Source organism: Ambystoma mexicanum, chromosome 3q, assembly GCF_040938575.1.
Source record: "Ambystoma mexicanum isolate Mex_15411 chromosome 3q, UKY_AmexF1_1, whole genome shotgun sequence".
NCBI classification, from domain to species: domain Eukaryota; kingdom Metazoa; phylum Chordata; class Amphibia; order Caudata; family Ambystomatidae; genus Ambystoma; species Ambystoma mexicanum.
Window position 1 is genome coordinate 290,943,510 of NC_090926.1, and position 20,958 is coordinate 290,964,467.

The window sequence follows — 20,958 nt, forward strand, 5'->3', positions numbered from 1 at the left end:
GTCGAGCTGGCATGTGGATGGGTGCTGAGCGGTAGTCTGGAGAGTATGTGAGAGAAGAAGAATCATTATGTGTGCAGCAAGACCACATTTCTGTCATGGGGGATAGCTGCAGTCCTAAGGCAGAGGTGTTGTGCAATGTGTTTTAGAGTATATGATATGAGTGTATGATAGCAGATGTATGCGTGTGGGTGGCCATGCCTTCGGTTATCTTCCATAAGCATGGAGTTTGATACATACCTTTATGTCCTAGCTGGTTTCTTGGTTTTGTTGATGCAGCTGAATTTGGAAGGCACGGCTAAATTCTACACATTGGCTATTCTGAAAACATGGCTGAATAAACATTGTAGCTGGTATACGTCCGCAAAAGGGCGACGATCCAACAAGCGTCAGCCACGATAACAGCTTTTCCAGACTACACTCTTTAAGTGCAAAAGCAATGGATGAACTATGTAGGAGTAAAAAGGAGATCACGTATGTCGAATCTGAAATATATGTTGTTGTATCCGGCCAAACTGAAGGTGATCCATAAAGGTCATGCCATTTTCTTTGAGAACCCATTAGAGGCGCCCAAACGGATTGGACATGCAGAATTTTCCAACCCGAACGGAGGCCGGTGCGAGTCTTGATGAGTAAGCATATGCTAGTTACATTGTAGGGACAAGAGTCAGCAAACATACAATGACGAAAAGGGTACACCCTTCCAGATGGAAGCTACAAAAGGATGTGATAATTAATGGAGGAGCCCGCAAAGTGGTGCTTATTTAAGAGGGCACCATGTGGGAGCACCTACCCCCAGGGACGTGGGATGTTTGTACGGATACTAGAGGTTATGTATCTGCCTACTGCGCCCACCCACCAGGTCTTTCTCCCGGAGCAACAGCGAGATGTGGGGATGCCGGAGCACAAGGTATTGAGCTGGGAAATTGTTGGGAGGGGGGAGGATAAGGGAGTTGGGGTAGTTAGTTGGGGTTTGCCTACGAATCCACACTTTATATATCGTACTTGGACTTGAAGTCTGAGCTGTTGAAATGTGTCCGAAATTTCAAATGTGATGGGGGAACTTAGAGTTGTATCCTGGAATGTCAGAGGCCTTAACAGTTACATTAAAAGAAATTGAATTATGACGTACACGGAATTGACATTGCACTCCTACAGGAGACTCATCTCACGAAAGAGCGACAAACCGCATTGACCAAAAAGTGAAGAAGTACCACGTTGGGCTCGCCATACTCTGCGTATGCTAGGGGTGTATTAATATGGGTGGCACCGTCGATACCTTTGAAAGTGCTTAGTACTCTTCAAGACAAAGAGGGCTGGATGTTTGTGCTGCGAGGTCTTGTGGAACATAGGGAATGTTGTATAATCGATACATACGCACCAAACCAGGAGGTGGCGGCTTACTTTCGCACGCTGTATACATTGATAAGTCAACACATAGATGGTACACTGATTTGTGTTGGGTATTTTAACTGTATGCTGAATCCTATACTGGATAGGTCTGATCAGAAATTGATGCACCCTGCCACGCCGGCCGAATCCCTATGCGCATTGTTGCAATAATTTCAGCTTGTGGACATATGGCGGACACTGCACCCGCAAACCCGGCGTTATTCACATTACGCAGCTCCCCAAGACCTGTACACTAGGGTGGACTATATTTCTACGGGTGAGGATCTCCTGAGAGAATTCACAGGCGGAATATAAGGCATGAGTGTTGTCGGATCATGCCCTGCTGGTGGTTACTTGGCTGGTTTCCCGACATGGAGACTTCATAGTGAGTCCCTTCAAGATGAGGCATTCTGGGAACATTTAAAAACAGGGGTGCAGGACTATTTTACGCATAATATGGGAAGTGTAATTGCTAAGCCGAACAGAGTTCAGGCTGCAATAGAGAACGACTCACGCAATGAAAGGCTGAAACCAAACTAGAAGCCATTAATGGCCAAAGCGACGAACCTAGCAAGAGCGCCCGAGAGGCTGCCGCCCTCCAGGAGGAGTGTTTAGTACACTGGGATAGATTTGGGAAACTGAGTTATAGGACATATATGGAACGCCAGCACGCTGAGGGAGATAAACCGGGGTGCCTGCTAGCCTGGTTGTACAAGAGCGAAACAGAGCTCAGTGTGATTCGAGCAATTGAGGCAAGGGATGGAGAGCTTTGCGAGACACAACATGATCTAAATAACCATTTCAGTGAGTTCTATAAAACATTGAAGAGACATTGGATACTCAAGAGTCGGAGATAGAAGAGGCCTTACAGCAGATAGATCTTCCAAAGATAGATTTGGAAGATGTAGACAAGCTGGAAGCCCCCATAACTAAAGAAGATCTATAATACCCTAAGCGGGTTGCTGCTGGGCAAGGCTTTAGGGGTGGACGGTCTGCCTAGTGAGTTCTACAAAGAATTTGCGGCAGAAATGACACCCCTATTGTTAGCAATGGTGAATGAATCCCTACATAAGGGCATTTTGCCACAGTCATTGCGAGAATCCATTATAGTTCCATTGCTGAAGCCAAACAAATCTGATACCGAATGTGCCTCTTACAGACCCTTTTCGGGGCTTAATCAAGATGGGAAAATACTGACGGTTCTAATGGCTAATAGGCTGAAACCCATAATACATAAACTGGCACACTCAGACCAGTCGGGATATGTCCCACATAGAAATATCACATGCGACCTAAAACGATTACACCATGTAATAGACCATACCCAAGACAGCACCCATTCCATGGTGGTAGCCTTGCTGGATTCAGTCAAAGCCTTTGATTCGGTTAGATGGCCATGGTTATTAGCGGTTTTGGTATGGGCCCCACATATATTAGATGGGTAAAGCTACCATACAGCAACCGAATAGATAGGGTGAAGACGGGCACCATGATATCAAAACAATGGGAGTTAAGTAAGGGAACTAGATAGGGCTGTCCAGGGTCTCCGATGTTGTTTATACTGGCCTGGGAGCCACTGGCGGTATACCTGCGGAAAGAGTATTATGAGGCCAGCATTATTATACGCGGTGACACACATCTGATCTCCCTATACGTGGACAATATGCTCCACTATTTACAACAACCAGAGACCAATTTACAAGACGTACTGGATGTGATGGAGCGTTATGCAGACTTGTTTGGGATCACGATTAATCCACAGAAGTCCATCTTATTCCACAGTACAGTAGAAGGCCCCGGGGAGTGCTACCAGTATTACTGATTAATTGGGAAACTGAAACGTTTAGATATCTGGGAGTAGATATTTTCCATAATCCTAAAGTTGAACGCTAGCAGAATACGGTGAAGGCGGTCAACAAAATAGAAAACTCTATGAAGTTCTGGGCCAAACTGCTGCCGTCACTGATGGGGAGGGCCGCGTTGTTGAAAATGGTGGTGCTCCCGAGGCTGCTGCATTATTTTACGACCGTCTCATACAACATGCCAAGAGCTTTTTTCAAGAGGTTGAATACCATTTGCCGAAGCTTCCTATGGCATAATTTGGGGCGTAGGCTAGCGCTAGAAAGACTGCAAAGGCCGTACGAACAAGGAGGGATAAAAGTACCTGACTTCGAAGGGTATTTTGTGGCGTGCCTACTGCAGTTTGCAACGTATTGGTTATCGGATGAACAGACTCAAGAAAGAGTTACTACAAACGGCATGTACCCCGTTCTTCTTGAAGGAGATGGTGTGGAACAAGGTACCACGTGATCCTAGGCCTCCTTTGCCGTTGAAACTGGGCGTTGTGATGTGGCAAAGAGTCTGCTGCTTTCTGGGCAAAGATCCACCTTATTCACTCCAGATCCCACTGGTGACACTCAGGAGCGAGGATACCCAGCTTAGGTTGAAAGTACAGAAATATTGGGAGCCTAAAGGGGTGGTTACGCTGGGTGACATATTGTCAGAAGGGGGACCAAGACCTTTAGTGAGATAGTTGTGGAATCAGGACTTAGTGCGGGGCAACATATAACTCATGCCTCACTTCTAAATGGGCTGAAATTGAAAGGGCCGACAACGGGAGCAGTTCTGGTTGAAGACCTAACGATAGAAACACTATATGATATCTCTGAAGGGGGACACGCAGTATCGAGATCATATGAGATTCTGATGTCAAGGCCAGATAGCAATTTGATACTGATTAAACAACATTGGGAAGCAGACTTGGGAAGCAATTGTCAGATGAGGCTTGGAGTAGGCTCATGGGGTATCACAAGAGAGTGTCCAGAAATGCAAAACTACAGCTGATCCAATTATATGTTACTCACAGATCATATTTAACGCCGAAAAGACTTGCATAATTTAGCACAGCAACGACACAAACTTGTCTGAAATGTGGCCTGGTCTATGCAGACCTGATATTTGTGTTTTGGGCCTCTGCTGAAATACGCTTATTTTGGGAAGAAGTATCCCAAACGTTAACCAGAATTGGCCTATCAGCAGATATGGTCACCCCCAAGGCGTGCCTACTAGGTCCTTTTCCAAGACCCAAGCAGACAAGACGCATTGGCAAATTGAGAGATTTAGCGTACGTTTTAGTGAAATGTAGGATTGCGATGGGGTAGAAGGCATGTAAAGGCCCAGAGTTAAGCACATGGTTAAGAGACCTTCAGAAATGGGCACTGGCAGAGATGGCTTTGTGGCAAGAGGCATCTTGCAAAGGCCAGGAGGAACAAAACATGAATCTGATGGCTTGGAAAAATATGATGCCGGAACTGGTGCACCCTACACAAGAGGACACACAGGCACAGATACATGCACCATCACAAATAGCGGTATAAGATTTCTATGAGGAATGCAAGCAGATTGACACAGGTCACGGGAGGATATAACAGGTGGAATAGGCTGGGGGCTGGGGGGTTGGGAATGTTGGATAGATGAATAACGTGATGTATCATTGGATAATGTTTATTGAGTCTGTGTGTTATGTTGTGTTAAAATGTAATAAAACTGATTTTAAAAATATATATATAACCCAGTGGGTAAACTCAATTGCAGCTAGGTATAACACAGGGCTTTACTCAAAAAGCAACTAAAATGTAACCTAGTGGCTAGCCTCAAAAAGCAGCTAGATATAAAGGCAAACCTGTGACACAATGAAAAGGATGTCACAGGATGACACCTCTCCAAACACATGCACTAGAGGCAGTGTACCCTAGTGTGCATTGTCAACTGAAGCAAAACAATTGGGATCCATAAAAGCATACACGAATGTCACGTGTGTTGAACACTGCAATTTGGTTTGATTTGTGTTGCCAGTGCTTGGGGGCCTTCCTTAAGGACTCAAGTTTGTTCAACAATTCGGTGGTCCAAGGGCACATTCCCATCACTTCTGGCCCCGGAGTCATTGAGTTGTTTCTTGCTTTGGTGGGGCAGAGCAGGACTTCTGTTTTGCAAGGGCTGAGTTGGAGTGTGTTGTCTTCCATGTAAAAGAACACTTGGTGAGCACCTCTTTGTGTTTTTAAGCTTGGTGCATCCTTTTTTATGTTTACTGTTAACATTTCTGTGTACGCTATAGTTGTATCATGCATGGATATGTTCTCCGATTAGTCTCATGACCAGTAGATATTAAATCAGAGCTTTATGGGCCTGGTGTTCTACTACGGTACTACTCATAGGTGCAGTACAAAGTTTTCAGATATGGGGACGTTCATCCATCGGGAAGGAACAGCATTGTGCTGTTTAGCTCATACCACTTTCCTTCAGCTGTTTGTTGAGGATGATATGGCAGATTATGTTGAATGCTGCAGATCTGATATGGAAGGCAACAGTGCATGGCTCGCCAAGTGTAACTCTCCTTTCTATCAGTGTCATACAAATGTTTACACCTACTCACTTGCAGGGGAACTGGTGCCAAAGATATAACATATTTTAAGAGTGTCATGGCAGACCTACTATGGACGTTTTTTGCCCAATTGTATGTGCTAGCATGGCCTTCCATGATTCTGAGAGGTGGATGTTCTTCCTCCGTGCTGTCCCATTTAGTAGGTTGAAGCAAGAAGTTAGTAAGCAAAAGGGAAATCTGGGTTGCAACCGTTTATAAATCTAAACGTGCAGTCTCTATCAATTCCCAGACAAAAAAATATAAATTGAACATAAAGTGGTAGATAAATTCCAATCTGTAATGTGAAGCAGTTAGGTCAAACAACAACTGATTAACCAGAAAATAAACTTTATTCAATATATATAAAAAAGGTATAGGAAAATATCAATAAACTAAAGAGAGAGTGAATAGATAACAGTAATTACACATTACACAACACAGCAATATGAGTGCTAAAATAGTGACTCTAGACCTAACAAGAATCTGTAACTCTTTTGAGTAGTACTAGTGGTAATTATAGAGATATATATAGTTTATGGTCTTCAGTGGAGTATGGAAGAGTCAGTGTGGTTAGGTATTAAACACACATAGACTATGCTCTTAAGCCTAGGCGCTTTCTCAACATGTTTCTGTTCTTGATCCTAACAATGGTGAATATTCATCAGGCGATAGAACTGGACTCTGAAGTTTGGTGTCCAGAATCTATAGTGTTTGAACGTAAAGTTGTAGCTAATTTTGAAAAACGTGAATCCAAAGAGATCCAAGCATTCCAAAATCTAAGTAATGCTGAAAAAACAGCTATGAAATCACTTGCCAATAACGATAACATACTTATCAAAAGAGCAAATAAAGGGGGAGGAATAGTCGTTCTCAACAGAAAAGATTACATAGATGAATACCTTAGTCAACTACAGACAGAAGACAATTACAATATCCTTGAAGATGACCCAACTTATGAATTGTTACAAATTAAAAGCAGAACAAAGAGGGTGAATAAGCAAGCAGAAAGCTACATTTCTTATCAATGAGAAATCTATTGTCCCCACCTTTTGTTGGCTGCCTAAAATACACAAAACCCTTATCAAACCCCCAGGTCGCCTTATAGTGGCAGGCATTAACTCCATATTGGAACCACTTTCAAAATTTGCGGGTGACTATCTTAAAGGATTTGTGACCAACATGTCGTCATACGTAAAAAATACCACAGTCGCCATTAGAGAATTTGAACACAAAGATTTCAACCCTGAAGTGAATCTATTGATCGGCTTGGATATAGTGTCATTATAGACTAGTATCCTCCAACAAGCCACATTAGAAAAAATAGAGGAAATACTCCAAGAACTTATCAAGACCCAGTCCCCAAATCATTTATCATGTGGTGCGTAGAAAAGACCCTTACTAAAAACTACTTTGAATTCTTGGGAGTGTTTATCAACAAATAGAAGGCACAGCTATGGGAGCCACTATGGCCACTAGTCTGGCCAATTTATATGTAGAAACATTTGAAAAAGCTACTATATATGCCTCAATCAATCCCTTTAAGATCATATAAAAGCACGGACTCGCTATATAGATGATATTCTTATCATCTGGGAAGGCTCCAAAAATATAGCAGATCAATTCTTCGAGTGGCTAAACACACAGAATCATCATCTTAAATTCACGATGAGCATGAGTAACAAATTCTCTAACTTCCTAGACATTACCATCTTCCATAAAAATGGACAACTCTTAGTTAAACCATTTCATAAACCAACGGACTGTAACTCCCTCCTTGACTACAATAGCCACCACATAAAACATCTACGAGACAACCTCCCTTTCAGCCCCATTTCTCTGATTAAAGAGAAACAGCAGCCAAAAAGAGGCGTGCGAAGAGGAAGCACATTCACCATCTAAAAAACAGAAAAAAATAGAGCTTATCCCAAGAAACTAGTAAAAAGAGCGGCTAAAAGGACTTTCAACAACAACAGAGAAGCCTTACTAGAATAATAAACACCTAAACAAAAATATGACCGATTGACCAGAGGTTAGCTGTCTGCAACATCATTAATAAACATTGGAGAGTATTTGCCCCAACCGAAAACAACACGGCACAACCTATTTTTGCTAATAAAAAAGCACCTCCATAGGAAATTGTGTGAGTAAAAGCACATTACAAACCAAGACCCCTATCACTGAAGGTTTGACCTCGACATGGGGTTTGAACTGCATAGTAGGGCATTATCCATGTGGGAAATTCACGATATGCAAGCTTACTAAAAAATCTAAAGAGGTAGATATAGGATTGACTAAAGCATGGAACCAAAATTCTATTTCCAACTGTAATACTGATCACGTTATTTAGGCAATAACTAACCTGCCCATGTGGCTTGAAATACATTGGTAAAACTAACAGAAAAATCAAGGCCAGAATCATTGAACATAGAAGCTGCCTCAAAAACAAAATTGATCAGCCACCCATGGTTAAACACTTTATTAGCAAGAATCATGGCTGGGAAGACTTTGAATTGACAGTAATATCAAAGGCACTAACCAAATTGCGAGAGAAGAAAAATTGCTTGAAAGAGTACAAGAACTCATTTTTATTCGCAAAAGCGATAAAAAAAAGTCTGCACTGAGGCTGTGGAATGGCATAAAATTAAATGACCACACTTACACTAACTATTTTAGCTAACAGAACCAGACTTAACCGAAAGATTAATCCTCATTTTAAGATCACTGGTCTCTTCACCATTTGTGTTACTATGAATAGTACCCATTGCCTTTCTCTGGCAATCTGTCTCGTAGCATAGACTACTGTATTGGCTATCTCTGCCCCGGCACAAATATACCTAGGGCGCCTGCACATACGTGTTGCTTGATCCAAGCAAACACCACTTTCAAAGAACATAACTCCTATATCAGTGCAACCTTATGCTTTATAAGTGATGAATTACTTTACATACAGATAAACAAAGGCTATTAGCGGTACACTCCAAAACCATTACAACATGGCCGCGTGGTTATTCACCATACAGAGCCTACGTTTGTTGTTACTATTTATTACCATAGCAACTGTGATAGCACAGAGCTTCACTTACAATACGGGAGAGCTGTACACTAGCCAATCGACGTGAGGTAAGCTGTTTACCATCTTTAGAGACTACCAGTTTATACAATACTGTTTGCTGTAAATTCTAAATACTGACAATAGCTGTTATCACTGCATGCTAGGGGCATATAGACACACTGCCGGCCACATTGTTGCAATCCCTTCACGATCTTTGCTGGTACTATTGGCTGTAGCTGTAATTTCTAGCAGTGTGCCAGCCATTGCTAGCACTGCTCGAGTTCTATATGAATAAAGCGGTTCATAGTTTAGAGACACGGTTATATCAACATATGCACCATGGACTATATTTAACTTTAACTTATTCTTCTTGCATTAAGATTTTAGCGCAAAACTGTACATTCTGTTAATTGGCCACAACTGCTGTACCTGTCGTTTCAAGTGCTGTGCCGGATATTGCTAATTTCACATTAGCTCTATATTTAAAGAGCGGTTCCTAGCAAAGAGGCATGGTTACATTAACACACGTACCGTGGACTGGACTCTATTATACTTACTATTTTCACCTCGCAAAGTCTCTAGTGCTAACTGTACATACTGTCAACCTGACACTAGCGCTCCCATATGTTAGGTGTGACTAGACATTAACAAGAGATAATCCTTCTCTCTTATTTATTAGGGCAGCTACAACACATGAGGAATTTATATTCGCCCACAGACAGCCTCAACTAGAATACCTTTAAACTTAAAGGGTAAGTCACTCTCTCATTTATCGCAGCCTCTAGCAACTAATACCAACTTTTTAGACTTTCCAACCTTTCTAAACTTTATACAGCTTACTGCAACTAACAGAGATGGACAGAGCCTATCAATGCTGTTTCTCCCGACAGCTTCAAACAAATGCGACACGTTTTATGGCCAGTTATTCATGTGAATTCACCTACATTTGGACTCTTGATGGAATAGACAATTGTATGAGCAAGTATGTATCCTAGGCAGTGCTTTAACAACACAATTATTGTGTGCTTTTATTCAGAGTGTACCCAGAACAAGGTCTATTTACAAGACTTGACACTGCCTGACTACCACCACCAACCAATTGAGGTACGTTTCTTTACAAGAAATTGGCAGAGAGATATTTTTGATCCCTGATTATAGACACAGCACTAATAGCTCCCATTGTCTCTTGTTTTTATCAACAGCATGTAATGCGATAGCAGCCACCATTTATTGTTTTGTGAAAGACCAACCAGACACCGAACTTCAGAGTCCAGTTTTTTACTTGTGACCACAAGTTATTCTATCTCCTGATGAATGTTCACCATTGTCAGGATCAAGAACAGAAACATGTTGAGAAAGTGACTAAGCTTAAGAACATAGGTTATGTGTGTTTAATAGCTAACCACACTGAGTCTTCCATACTCTACTGAAGACCATAAACTAAAGTTGTCTCTATAATTACCACTGCTAATACTCAAAAGACTTGCAGATTCTTGTTAGGTCTAGAGTCACTATTTTAGCACTCATATTACTGTGTTGTGTAATGTGTAGTTATTGTTATCTATAACCTGTCTCTTTAGTTTATTGATATTTTACTATACAATTTGTCTTATATATAGTCATAATAAAGTTTATTTTTTGGTTCATCAGTTGTGTTTTGACCTAACTGCTTCAAATTACAGGCTGGAATTTCTCTACCTCTTTATGTTCAATTAATGATCTTTCATGCAAGACATTAGTTGCTGCATGCTTTTTATGATTGTATTATTTGCTAGTGGTCCCCGGTAGCCGATAATCTAATTGTCTGCAGGATTGTCATTGGTTCATGCTGTGCTTGATGATGTCTATGTAACACAATATGGGCTGTAAATACAGTGTCTGTTTTGGTATAAACCATGCCTCTTTGTCTGTTACTTGAAGTGTGTGTACGTTCTTAGACCAGATAATAGTTCTCCTAGGAAGGCTGTGCTCTTTGAGACTTGACAGGAAGGTTGCTGGCTGACAAGGACCCACCACTTAGTCACTCTTACTCACAACGCTTTAAACCAATTCTAGCCATCGCCCGTATTGCGGGAGAGAGCATGTGTGTCCTACTAAGACATCTTCTCACACATATGCTGCGTCCAGACATCCTCAAACAAACATCTCCACTACACTGTGACCAAAATCAAAGTTCTCAACTTGTAACATCCCTGGAGCGTCCACGCATGTACTCGCTCCGTTCTTGCTCCACTGCCCTTCGTATTTTCTCAGTGTAGAAGTGTTCTGTTTTCTAGCTACAAACAACACTGGGGGTTATTTTCTTTTGCTCAGAGTAATGCCTTTATAATACACATCTGCTAACTATTAGCCTCCAAGAGCCAAGGGTACATACAGACACTAGCCAGGTCAGGGAGGTACTCAAGAAAAACATGTTTATTTTAGGCACACACATACTGCACTCTACATGCTGATAAGCTGGAAGAAAAATATATTCAAGCAAGGATCAAGGACATATGCAAGAGTCCCCAAGTTTTAAGAACACTACTTGTGGATGTTTCAAAGCACTCTAGTTTGAAGAACTGGTAAACTATTTAAATATAGTACCAAAGTCCATTAAAACACTCCAGTAATTGATGAGCCTGTGGTGTATATATACTCCCCGGTTTCGCGAGAGGGGTGGTTCTCAGATTCGTATTTCTGTGGCTTCCTCTATGGCTTGAGTGGGCATGGCTCTGTGGCAATCAACTCCCAGGCACTGGGATAGGCAGAACGACCTGACTGCAGTTTTCAAGTGTGGATGCCAACTGAGCCCTTGCCTTCTCGGGCCGAGAACTTGAGTGCCATTACATTGGACAACAACAACACCTGTTACCAAAGACACTTGGACTTGGAAGGAATCCTTTCTCGGCATGAAACAAGGTTTGCTGTGATGGGATCTCGAGAACAACACAATTGATAAGAGTGATATAGCAGGGCAGGGTCTGCGTGTATGTGTTGCTATTCATTTTATGTCATGAATATTTGATATTGAATGTGAAATGTTTTATTCAACAGTGCAATTATATCTCCAAGGTGTCTCTTTTTCCTTTTCTCATTTGTTACGACTTACAATGTATTGTTTTAAGTGTACTACCCAATAAAAACAAATAAATAAAAACGTGTGGAAGGAATTAAGATATGTAATGTGAGTACCTGGAAGAGCACCAGGGATATCCAGAGGGCTACTTGAAGTGCACGCATAAACATATAGTATTGACCCACATAGTAAGCCCTCAAAGAGGCTCCAGACTGCACACGCCCCCTTCTCGCTAACCACCTCTCCCCCTCGCCCCGTGTCCGTGCAACCTTCCGCTAAGGATGGATACCAACAGGGGTAAAACCTTGTTGGCTAGATGAGAGTAGCCTGCACTTTGCACGCTTGAGGGCCTCATTCTGAAATCGAGACATCACGCACTATTCAAAATGGGGTAATAGTAACTGACACCTGCTTAGAATCTGGAGGAGTCTGGCGTGAAGTGCTTCACAAAGATACACCATTGTCATTATTGTTCTCCCGCTCGTCTTACTCTCATAATAGCTCTGTACATCCTCTTCAGCTGCCACTGAAAGGGAAAAGGGGCTCTTTTTTTTCATACTGCGTGAATCAGAGGAGTCGCTAGGGGGACACTGGGGGCTATAGCCCAGGGTCTTTTGGTTGTAGCCGTGGACAGAAGCTCAGGGGCTACAACCAAAATTCTAGCTAGCTCCGAGTCCCACCAGTCCTGACATTAGCATAGCCCCAGATCCTTTCCAGACCTAGCAACACCCCTGGTGGGAATTCAGTTAATTCAAGGTTTTCCTCTTGAAAAGAAAGACACTAATGTAGTAGAAAACCACAAGGGGCATTAAAAAAGAAAAGTGGTAATCCATGCAATTTTTATCATTTTAAGTAATGGGTGTTCTTGAAGCACAGAAATCTGGGCGGACGCAGGTTTCTGTGCTTCCTAACACCTATTACCTAACACAATCATTCGTGCCACCCCCCATTTATGTGCGTGGCACACAGCATTCCAGCTTCTCCGCCTACATGAACATCAATGAGGGCAGACATGCATGCGGATTTGCAGCATGAAAAAGAAAATAAATGGCACAAATGATAATTTACTGGTGGGGATGTGAGCAAGCAGTTTGGGCTGGACTGCCCCTTTTGGGGTGGACCAAGCATGATTTGCATATGGTCTGTCCCCTTTTCTAATGGCCTGGCAGGTGAAGAACGATGGTCTGGAGAGTTGCTCAGAGAAATGGCAGAGGTTAAGATTAATTCTAAACCTTCCAGTCATCATCCTTTTTGTTTTGCTATAGTCAACCGGAGTGAGGCGAGTATGTCCAGGCGTGGGTCTCGTGCCTGCTGGGCCTGGAAACCCGAATTACTCCTCACTGATGGGGCTCAACAAGGCCGAAACATTTTTGGGGGTGCTTGTGGTCTCGTGCAGAGGGGATGTGATCAGGCAGTTCATGCTGGACTGTCCCTTTTGGGGTGAGACCAATCCTGATTTGCATATAGTCTGTCCCCTTTTCTAATGGCCTGGCAGGCGAAGAACGATGCTCTGCAGGGTTGCCCAGAGCAATGCCAGAGGTTAAGATTCATCCTAAACCTTCCATCCATCACCGCTTTAGTTTTGGGGAGTTTTTCTCCAACAATGAATTGCAATTACAACACATTCTATTTCCCCACTGGCATGTTTGACACTTGTGTACGAAATTCTCTGGAAATAGAAACACTAGTGTACACCTTACTTTCACTCTGCACTTGTGAATTGGCAACATTTTAATGACCATATGCTATATCTGTTTGACAGACGTGTGTGAGATGTGGCCGCCAGAACCTATGTTTGGGTAATAAGTTGCCGGCTGCTACACAGTGTCATCTCAGTAGCTTACTGGGGCCTGAACACGCCCTGCACTGCCAAGATCCGGGTAGTCAGCAGGCAATCACCATGGATTCCCAGTCACACTGACCGCTGGAAGTAGGCTGCTATGAACACAGCCGGGCCCAAAGCACCCTGCATCCAACAGGCTGCACACACACAGCTGACCCGAGAATTGTGGTTGGGTTGGGCAGCTAGTCCAAGTGCTGAGCAGCTCAGCCCGCCCTGCATATATGATTATCAGGTGCGTGCCCTAAACTCAAATATGAACTGACTCACTGCAAGCCCATGAAAGCCATTAAAAGGGGCGAGGGTTATCCACGCAATTCCACTTCTTATTTCAGGGGCATGAACAGAGGTGTTGCTAGGTCTGGAAAAGATCCGAGGCTACACTAATATCGGGACTGTCGAGACTCTTGGCTAGCTAGTATTTTGGTTGTAGCTCCTGAGCTTCTATCCGGGGCTACAACCAAAAGATCCAGGGCTATAGCCCCCTGAGCCCCCCACTACCAACGCCTCTGGGCATGAATGTCAAACAACATTGTGGCTGTCAAGACCACTTTCTGACTTGTGCTTTCCCTCCTGCCTGCTCATTAAAAAAGAACAATTATAATTATGATTACAGGAGCAGGGCCGAGCATTGGGGTGCATTCGCAATTGGGCTTGAGGCGCCCTTTGGCAACATCCCCAAAGGCACAATTTGCATCAAGCGTGCAGGGTGTGCAGCATAATTAGCGCATAGCCACACTAAATCCCAGATTTCCAACTAAATTCCCTGCATGCGGAAACGGCACCCCTTTTTCAGAGCTGCATCAGCAGTTTACTTCAGTGAATTGGAAACATGTATTATGAGTCATCCCCAATTGCTTGTGTTCCAAAACTGATACGTTTTTTCCGGAAAGTACTTCGTTGAATGAGGGATATGTGGCCTAACAGAAAAGAGAAAATAAAAACAAAAGACCTGACTCAAAACTGAATAGATTCGGATCCCAGAAAACAGCAGAAAAATTGACCAACTGAGCCCTGAAACGAAAGAAAATAGAACATGGCAAAGAAAAGACTGAGATACACAAACCATCTTAAATGGACCCGAGGTGCAGTTAGGGTTCGATTCACAAAGCTTCTTGCAGGTGGATGTGAGACTAACGAATGTATACTAATTGACCTTTGCACAACTGACCTCAGGAGAATTGACTTCGGGAGAATTGACCCAATTTAAAAGGTCAATTAGGACATATATGCAGGGGGAAACCCTGCAACCTCCACCCAATCCCCTTATATTATTTATAATCCCAAACAACCCAATACATATATAAAATAACTAAAATAATATAAAGGGCAATTATGCAGAACGTCAATTAGGAGCAATATAATTAGGTCAATTAGGACAAAAGGTCAATTGTAAAAGGTCCATTTGGGTAATACCAAACTAACATCTGAGAAAAGTCATTATTTTTGTGTGCATACATTTTGTCAGAGTCGCAACAACAACATAAAACATGAAATGTACGCGTTTTACTTCTGAATTATATATGCACCTACTGCGTATATTACACACACTTAAATTCCAAGTACATCTGGCATGTGTCCGGCAGGGCTCAGGGTGCATGCAATTCCAATAAGGTCCGCTGACCCACACAGTTGTAATTTGGGGGCTCATTAAATGTCTAGAAGTATTCATTCAAGGAAACACTGCATTTAGTACTAATGTTACTGCTTGCAGTATTTCAAGATCCCTGCTGACCCAATGGGAGTTTCATGCCTGGAAAAGCCACTTCCACCCCGGCATTTGCAGCTGCACCTATGGGGGGCATAAGGAAACCAGAATGCGGCCATTTCAGATGGGTCCAATCTGCTGTCCCAGAGTGCATCTATAGGCTTCCAGGAGAGGAGGATCTGGGAAGCACCCCCATAGTTTAGGGCCGAACCCTAATTTCAGATCCACCTCCTTGCTGGAGAAAAAATTATGCAGAAATTCTGCTGATGCTCGGGCAATAGTCCAAGCCATAATCGTGAAGTATTAGTGCATGAAGAATATTCAAATGCCACAAGGGGTAAATTCCTTCAACCCCCAACGAGGTGGATGGTAAAAATAGGTGGTATTTAAAATGACTGTTTTTACCAATACTTGCAAATTTATAACGACCCCCTTTCATGGGTAGTCACAAATATTTTGCAATGCACGCCCCACACTTATCTGCAAAGCTGACTTACTCTGAAATGGTCTATGTGAGTGCTGCAGAAGTGTGGACGAGTGCAGCCGAAGGGTCCATTGTGGGCAGGAACCCATTTGGATTTGCTCAAAGAAGAGAAAAACATAGCATATCAAAATAAAATTCTAAATTCCAAAACCTACGCACGCCTTGCATAACGTCAGCAACCGTAGAGCTCGGTAAACAGGCATACGTACAAAAATACCATAAACGTACCTGTGACAACTATGCCATGCTTACATTACTCATGCATAGCTCGAAAATAGCTGCAAATCCCCAAATCAGTCATAAATTACGACCAGACGTAGACATAAATTACGCTTGTCGCAGTTTGCACGCATATATGCCTGCTTGTCTGAATTAGACCCATAGTGTTCAGAGAGCCTCATAAAATGTTAGGCGTTCAAATTGACAAAGAGGATTCTGGGAGTCTTACAGGGGCGGAGCCCCACGGGAGGCCGAAGACTTTCAAAAGATAAGTAAAGAGGATTCCACGCTGCCCCGCTCTACTCGGACTGGAATTTGTTCCCTTTTTCTCAGTCCTGGTTTCCCTCAATCCCACCTTTATGAACACCCTATGCTGGTAGTAAGTAGAGGATGAGTCATGTCTGCCACGGGAAAGCCCTCTCATGATCATGGGTCAAAATTGTTGGTTTTCTTCCTAACCCCAATGCCGTAGGTTGCTTCATCTTCGGCAATAGCCCAGTGACCCCATCTCGCTGTGTGATGGAAACTGCTTCTGTCCCTAGGTTGCATCTAAGGCAGTAGCCCAGTGACCCCATCTCTCTATGTGACGGAAATTGCTTCTGTCCCTTGGTTGTTTCATCTGTGGCAGTAGCCCAGTGACCCCATCTCTCTATGTGACGGAAATTGCTTCTGTCCCTTGGTTGCTTCATCTGCGGCAGTAGCCCAGTGACCCCATCTCGATGTGTGATGGAAATTGCTTCTGTCCCTAGGTTGCATCTGCGGCAGTAGCCCAGTGATCCCATCTCTCTATGTGACGGAAATTGCTTCTGTCCCTTGGTTGTTTCATCTGCGGCAGTAGCCCAGTGACCCCATCTCTCTATGTGACGGAAATTGCTTCTGTCCCTTGGTTGTTTCATCCGCGGCAGTAGCCCAGTGACCCCATCTCTCTATGTGACGGAAATTGCTTTTGTCCCTTGGTTGCTTCATCTGCGGCAGTAGCCCAGTGACCCCATCTCGCTGTGTGATGGAAATTGCTTCTGTCCCTAGGTTGCATCTGCGGCAGTAGCCCAGTGACCCAAACCCTCTATGTAACGGAAATTGCTTCTGTCCCTTGGTTGCTTCATCTGCGGCAGTAGCCCAGTGACCCCATCTCTCTATGTGACAGAAATTGCTTCTGTCCCTTGGTTGCTTCATCTGCGGCAGTAGCCCAGTGACCCCATCTCGCTGTGTGATGGAAATTGCTTTTGTCCCTTGGTTGCTTCATCTGCGGCAGCAGCCCAGTGACCCCATCTCTCTATGTGACGGAAATTGCTTATGTCCCTAGGTTGCTTCATCTGCGGCAGTAGCCCAGTGACCCCATATCTCTGTGTGACAGAGATTGCTTCTGTCCCTAGACCCTTTTTGAGCAGGGCAGGTTGGTCTTTTCACCCAGGGTCACTTTGTAGGCTTGAATCAGAGACCTGTTTGATTTTTAATGACCTTTTGCCTGATCTCCCTTAACTTCCCAAGCTGATTAAGAGCCCCTCTGCTCTTTTCCCCTCCTGGGGACAGCCTCTCAGGTGAGCTTTTTATACCTGAATGCTTAATAATTCCTCAAACCTGTTTAAAAATATATGGATCCCGTGAACTGCCTAGACATCTTTTACCAAGTCAGTGCTCTGCTATAAGCCATCCTCGACCAGACTTCACAATCATCCATAGTGCTCATGGTTTGTTTTTCTTTCTTAAGAGTCCATCTGACTTTACCCAGCTCTAGCAACTTTGTAGAATATGTTTCTTCTAGTGTTTTCAGATGCACCTGTTTTTGTTGTCTTTGTGCCTTTTCTTTAAGGCAATTTTGTTCTCATGTATCTTCGATCAACATTTTGTGCTCATGCCCAAGCCATCTTCTGACCATAGGGCTCAACGCAAGGCCTCTCGGAACATCTCTGGAAGACTGTGGTAGGACTCTCCCAATGTTCTGGCCCTCCAGTCGCAAGCCCTAACTTATCTGTGGGCTGTGGAACCTACCTCTCTCTTTGCTTCTGGGTGATTTTTGAACAGATCAGGTCTTTGCTGTTCAACAGCCGCTTTGAGCATGCATCTTTGTCCATTTAGATCGCTCCATTAAATGGCAGCTTTCCCCAATGTCTGCTACCTTGACACTGCTTCGAGATTGCTCCTGATTGGTGTAAAGAAGGGGGGCATCAGTGCTATTGTTAGTAGAAAAGGGCTCCCCTCACCTGCTTGCTAGTTCAATTTAATAATTTGCTCAGCAACCACTGAACAACCCTCCAGGGGTTCTTGAGAAAAAAAACATGCACACCTCATCCTCCTCCCCAAACCCCCACCCTAATCATTGCCACAGCCTCAAAATCCTTGGTTACATGTAGAGCCCTTTCGCATAGTAGGAAGCTTCTCGAGAAATACTGAATCCAACTTCTTTACTTTCTAGCCTCAGTGTCCCACACCCCTGATATTAATTATCAAACACCGGTGCCAGATTCACATGGCCAATGGCTGCTGTTTGTGGGTGGTTCCTCGGTCACACGTTCCTGGTGTGAAATAAGTTCCATCTCAAAACCGTGGTAGTCCCATGATGGAGCACGACTGCTTGGACTTCTGGGAAGCACAGTCCTGCCCCTGAGGCTAGATTTTCCAGGGGGATTAATGTGGCTGGATTCCTCTAAAGACAGTGTCTCTGAAGGCTCCGGGGGCTGTCCGTGAGCTAGTTTAGTGTCACTGCTGGGAGTGGGCTGGGGCCCCGCAGCATTCCCAAATGGCTTGCAGTGTGTCCATGGTGAACTCTGGGAGGCTGGTGGGCCCCATAGCCAAGGTGCCAGTGTGGCCTGTCCCCCAGGCTGAATCCGGGCGCACGCAGTGTTCAGACAACAGGAATGCGGGCCATGTGGGTGGAAGGTCTGGAGACCTGTGTCCACGCGCAAGGGCTGCAGGAGGCTAGGCCTAATCCCACCCATGTCAGACCTGTTGACAGTGTCGGAGTGAGGGCACTCTCCTCCATGGGGGCAGGAGGAGACACTGCTGCGGGAAACCAGAAATAGCTGGACAGTGTGGCGGAGGGATTGCAGACCTTCTCGCATCTGGAGCACTTGCTCTGAGAGTTCAGTCACCTGCAGGAGACAGAAGGAGAGGAAGAGTGAGCGAGCATCACAGAATCCTTTCGCTGCGGGGAACAGTGTCTAATTTCAGCAGCCAGGGATGTTTTGGATTCACCAACTATAGAACGCATTACCAAATGTTGGTGGATATCCCTGGTGGGGGCATTTTTGTCAAAGCTTGTTATATAATGTAAGTGTGTTCACAACAAGACATTCTACTTGCATTTCTCTCACATTTTCTTTCAAATGACTGCTCTGCATCACAGCTGACAGCAATATTCATAGGTTAACATTTCTCCACCTTTTCTGTACTTATCATAACCATGCAGAAGAATCCTCCTTTCCCTTCTTTCCACCTTCCTCTTGATGTCCTGGTGCTTGCAGATCCCACCGTGGCTACCTTTACCTGACACTTGCACTAGTGTAGACCAAACTGCATGGCTCAGCTTCTCTAAATGTCCTAGGCCTTTTGGGCACCACCCTGATCATGCAAGACTGAATCCAGCCAAAGTGTATCTTTTACAGCTTGGCTCAGCTTCTCGCGATGGCCAATGCTTTGGAGGTCCCCCCTGATTTCTATTGCCTGGCCTAGTACTAATGTTGCTCTGTATCGCTTGGCTCAGCTTCTCTTGATGTTCTAGGCCCTGGAGGACCCTCCTTGATTATGTTTGCGTGATTCAGCATCTACTGGTGTCCTAAGCCTTCCATATCCTACCCTGGTTGCTTTAGCCTATCCCTTGCACTAGTGGAGCTCTAACCTGTTGCCTCAGATTCTCTAGATGTTGCAGGCCTTGGAGGTCTCACCCTGGTTACTTTAGCCTGAATCTGGCACTAGTGCAGTTGTTTCATCGTTCCTGGCCCCACTTGATGTCCTTGGTATTGGAGGTCCCACACTAATTACTTTTGCCTGGCCCCAGGTCTAGTGCCCACACCTGGCTCAGCTTTTCTTGATATCCTATACCCTGGATATCCCACCTGATTACTCTTGCCTGACCCCAGGATTAGTGAGGCTACTCTAGCTCTTACGACTTGGATCAGCTTCATTATATACCCTAGGCCTTGGAGGTCCCACTCTGATCACTTTTGCTTGGCTCCAGGACTACTCTATCTCTTACCAGTTGGCTCAGTTTCTCTAGATGCCCTAGGCCTTGGAGGTCCCACCCTGGTTACTTTTGCCAGAACCTAGGACTAGTAGCTCTTACTACTTGGCTCAGCTTCTCCTTCTGGCCCACTACTTGAAGGCCCCCCTCACCCTCTGCACTTTTCCCCGAAACCAATGCTAGAGTAGCTCTAACCGTTTGGGTCAGTTTCTCTTGATGTCCTAGGTCGTGGAGGTGCTGCCCTGGTTACTTTACATGGCCGGCAGCGCTAATGTAGCTCTCACCACTTGTCTCAGCTTCTCTGGATGCCCTTGGCCTTGGTGGCCACTCCCTGGTTGCTTCTTCCTGACTCCCAGCACTAGTGTTGCTCTTATTGCTTGGCGGAGCTTCTCTCAAAGTCCTGGGCCCTGGAGGTCCCACTCTGGTCACATCAGTCTGAACCTATTGCTAGTGTAGCCTTTATCACTTGGCTCACCTTTCTAGATTTCCTAAGACTTGGAGGTCCTGCCCTGGTTACATTAGCCTGGACCAAGGGTTAGTGTAGCTCTTACCACTTTGCTCAGCTTCTCCTGATGTTCTAAGCCTCACAGGTTCCACCCTCATTACTTTTG

At 44.3% G+C, this 20,958-nt stretch overlaps 1 protein-coding gene across 1 annotated transcript in view; it reads right to left on the minus strand.

Moving 5' to 3' along the window:
• Window positions 1–15,250: 15,250 nt before the first annotated feature.
• The window catches only part of KCNH3 (potassium voltage-gated channel subfamily H member 3), a 472,503-nt gene continuing 466,795 nt past the window's right edge, over window positions 15,251–20,958 (minus strand). The window contains exon 15 of the mRNA XM_069653804.1: window positions 15,251–19,259. Within this exon, the coding sequence (XP_069509905.1) occupies window positions 18,615–19,259 (645 nt within the window). The 3' untranslated portion in view covers window positions 15,251–18,614. The remainder of the gene's footprint in view (window positions 19,260–20,958) is intronic.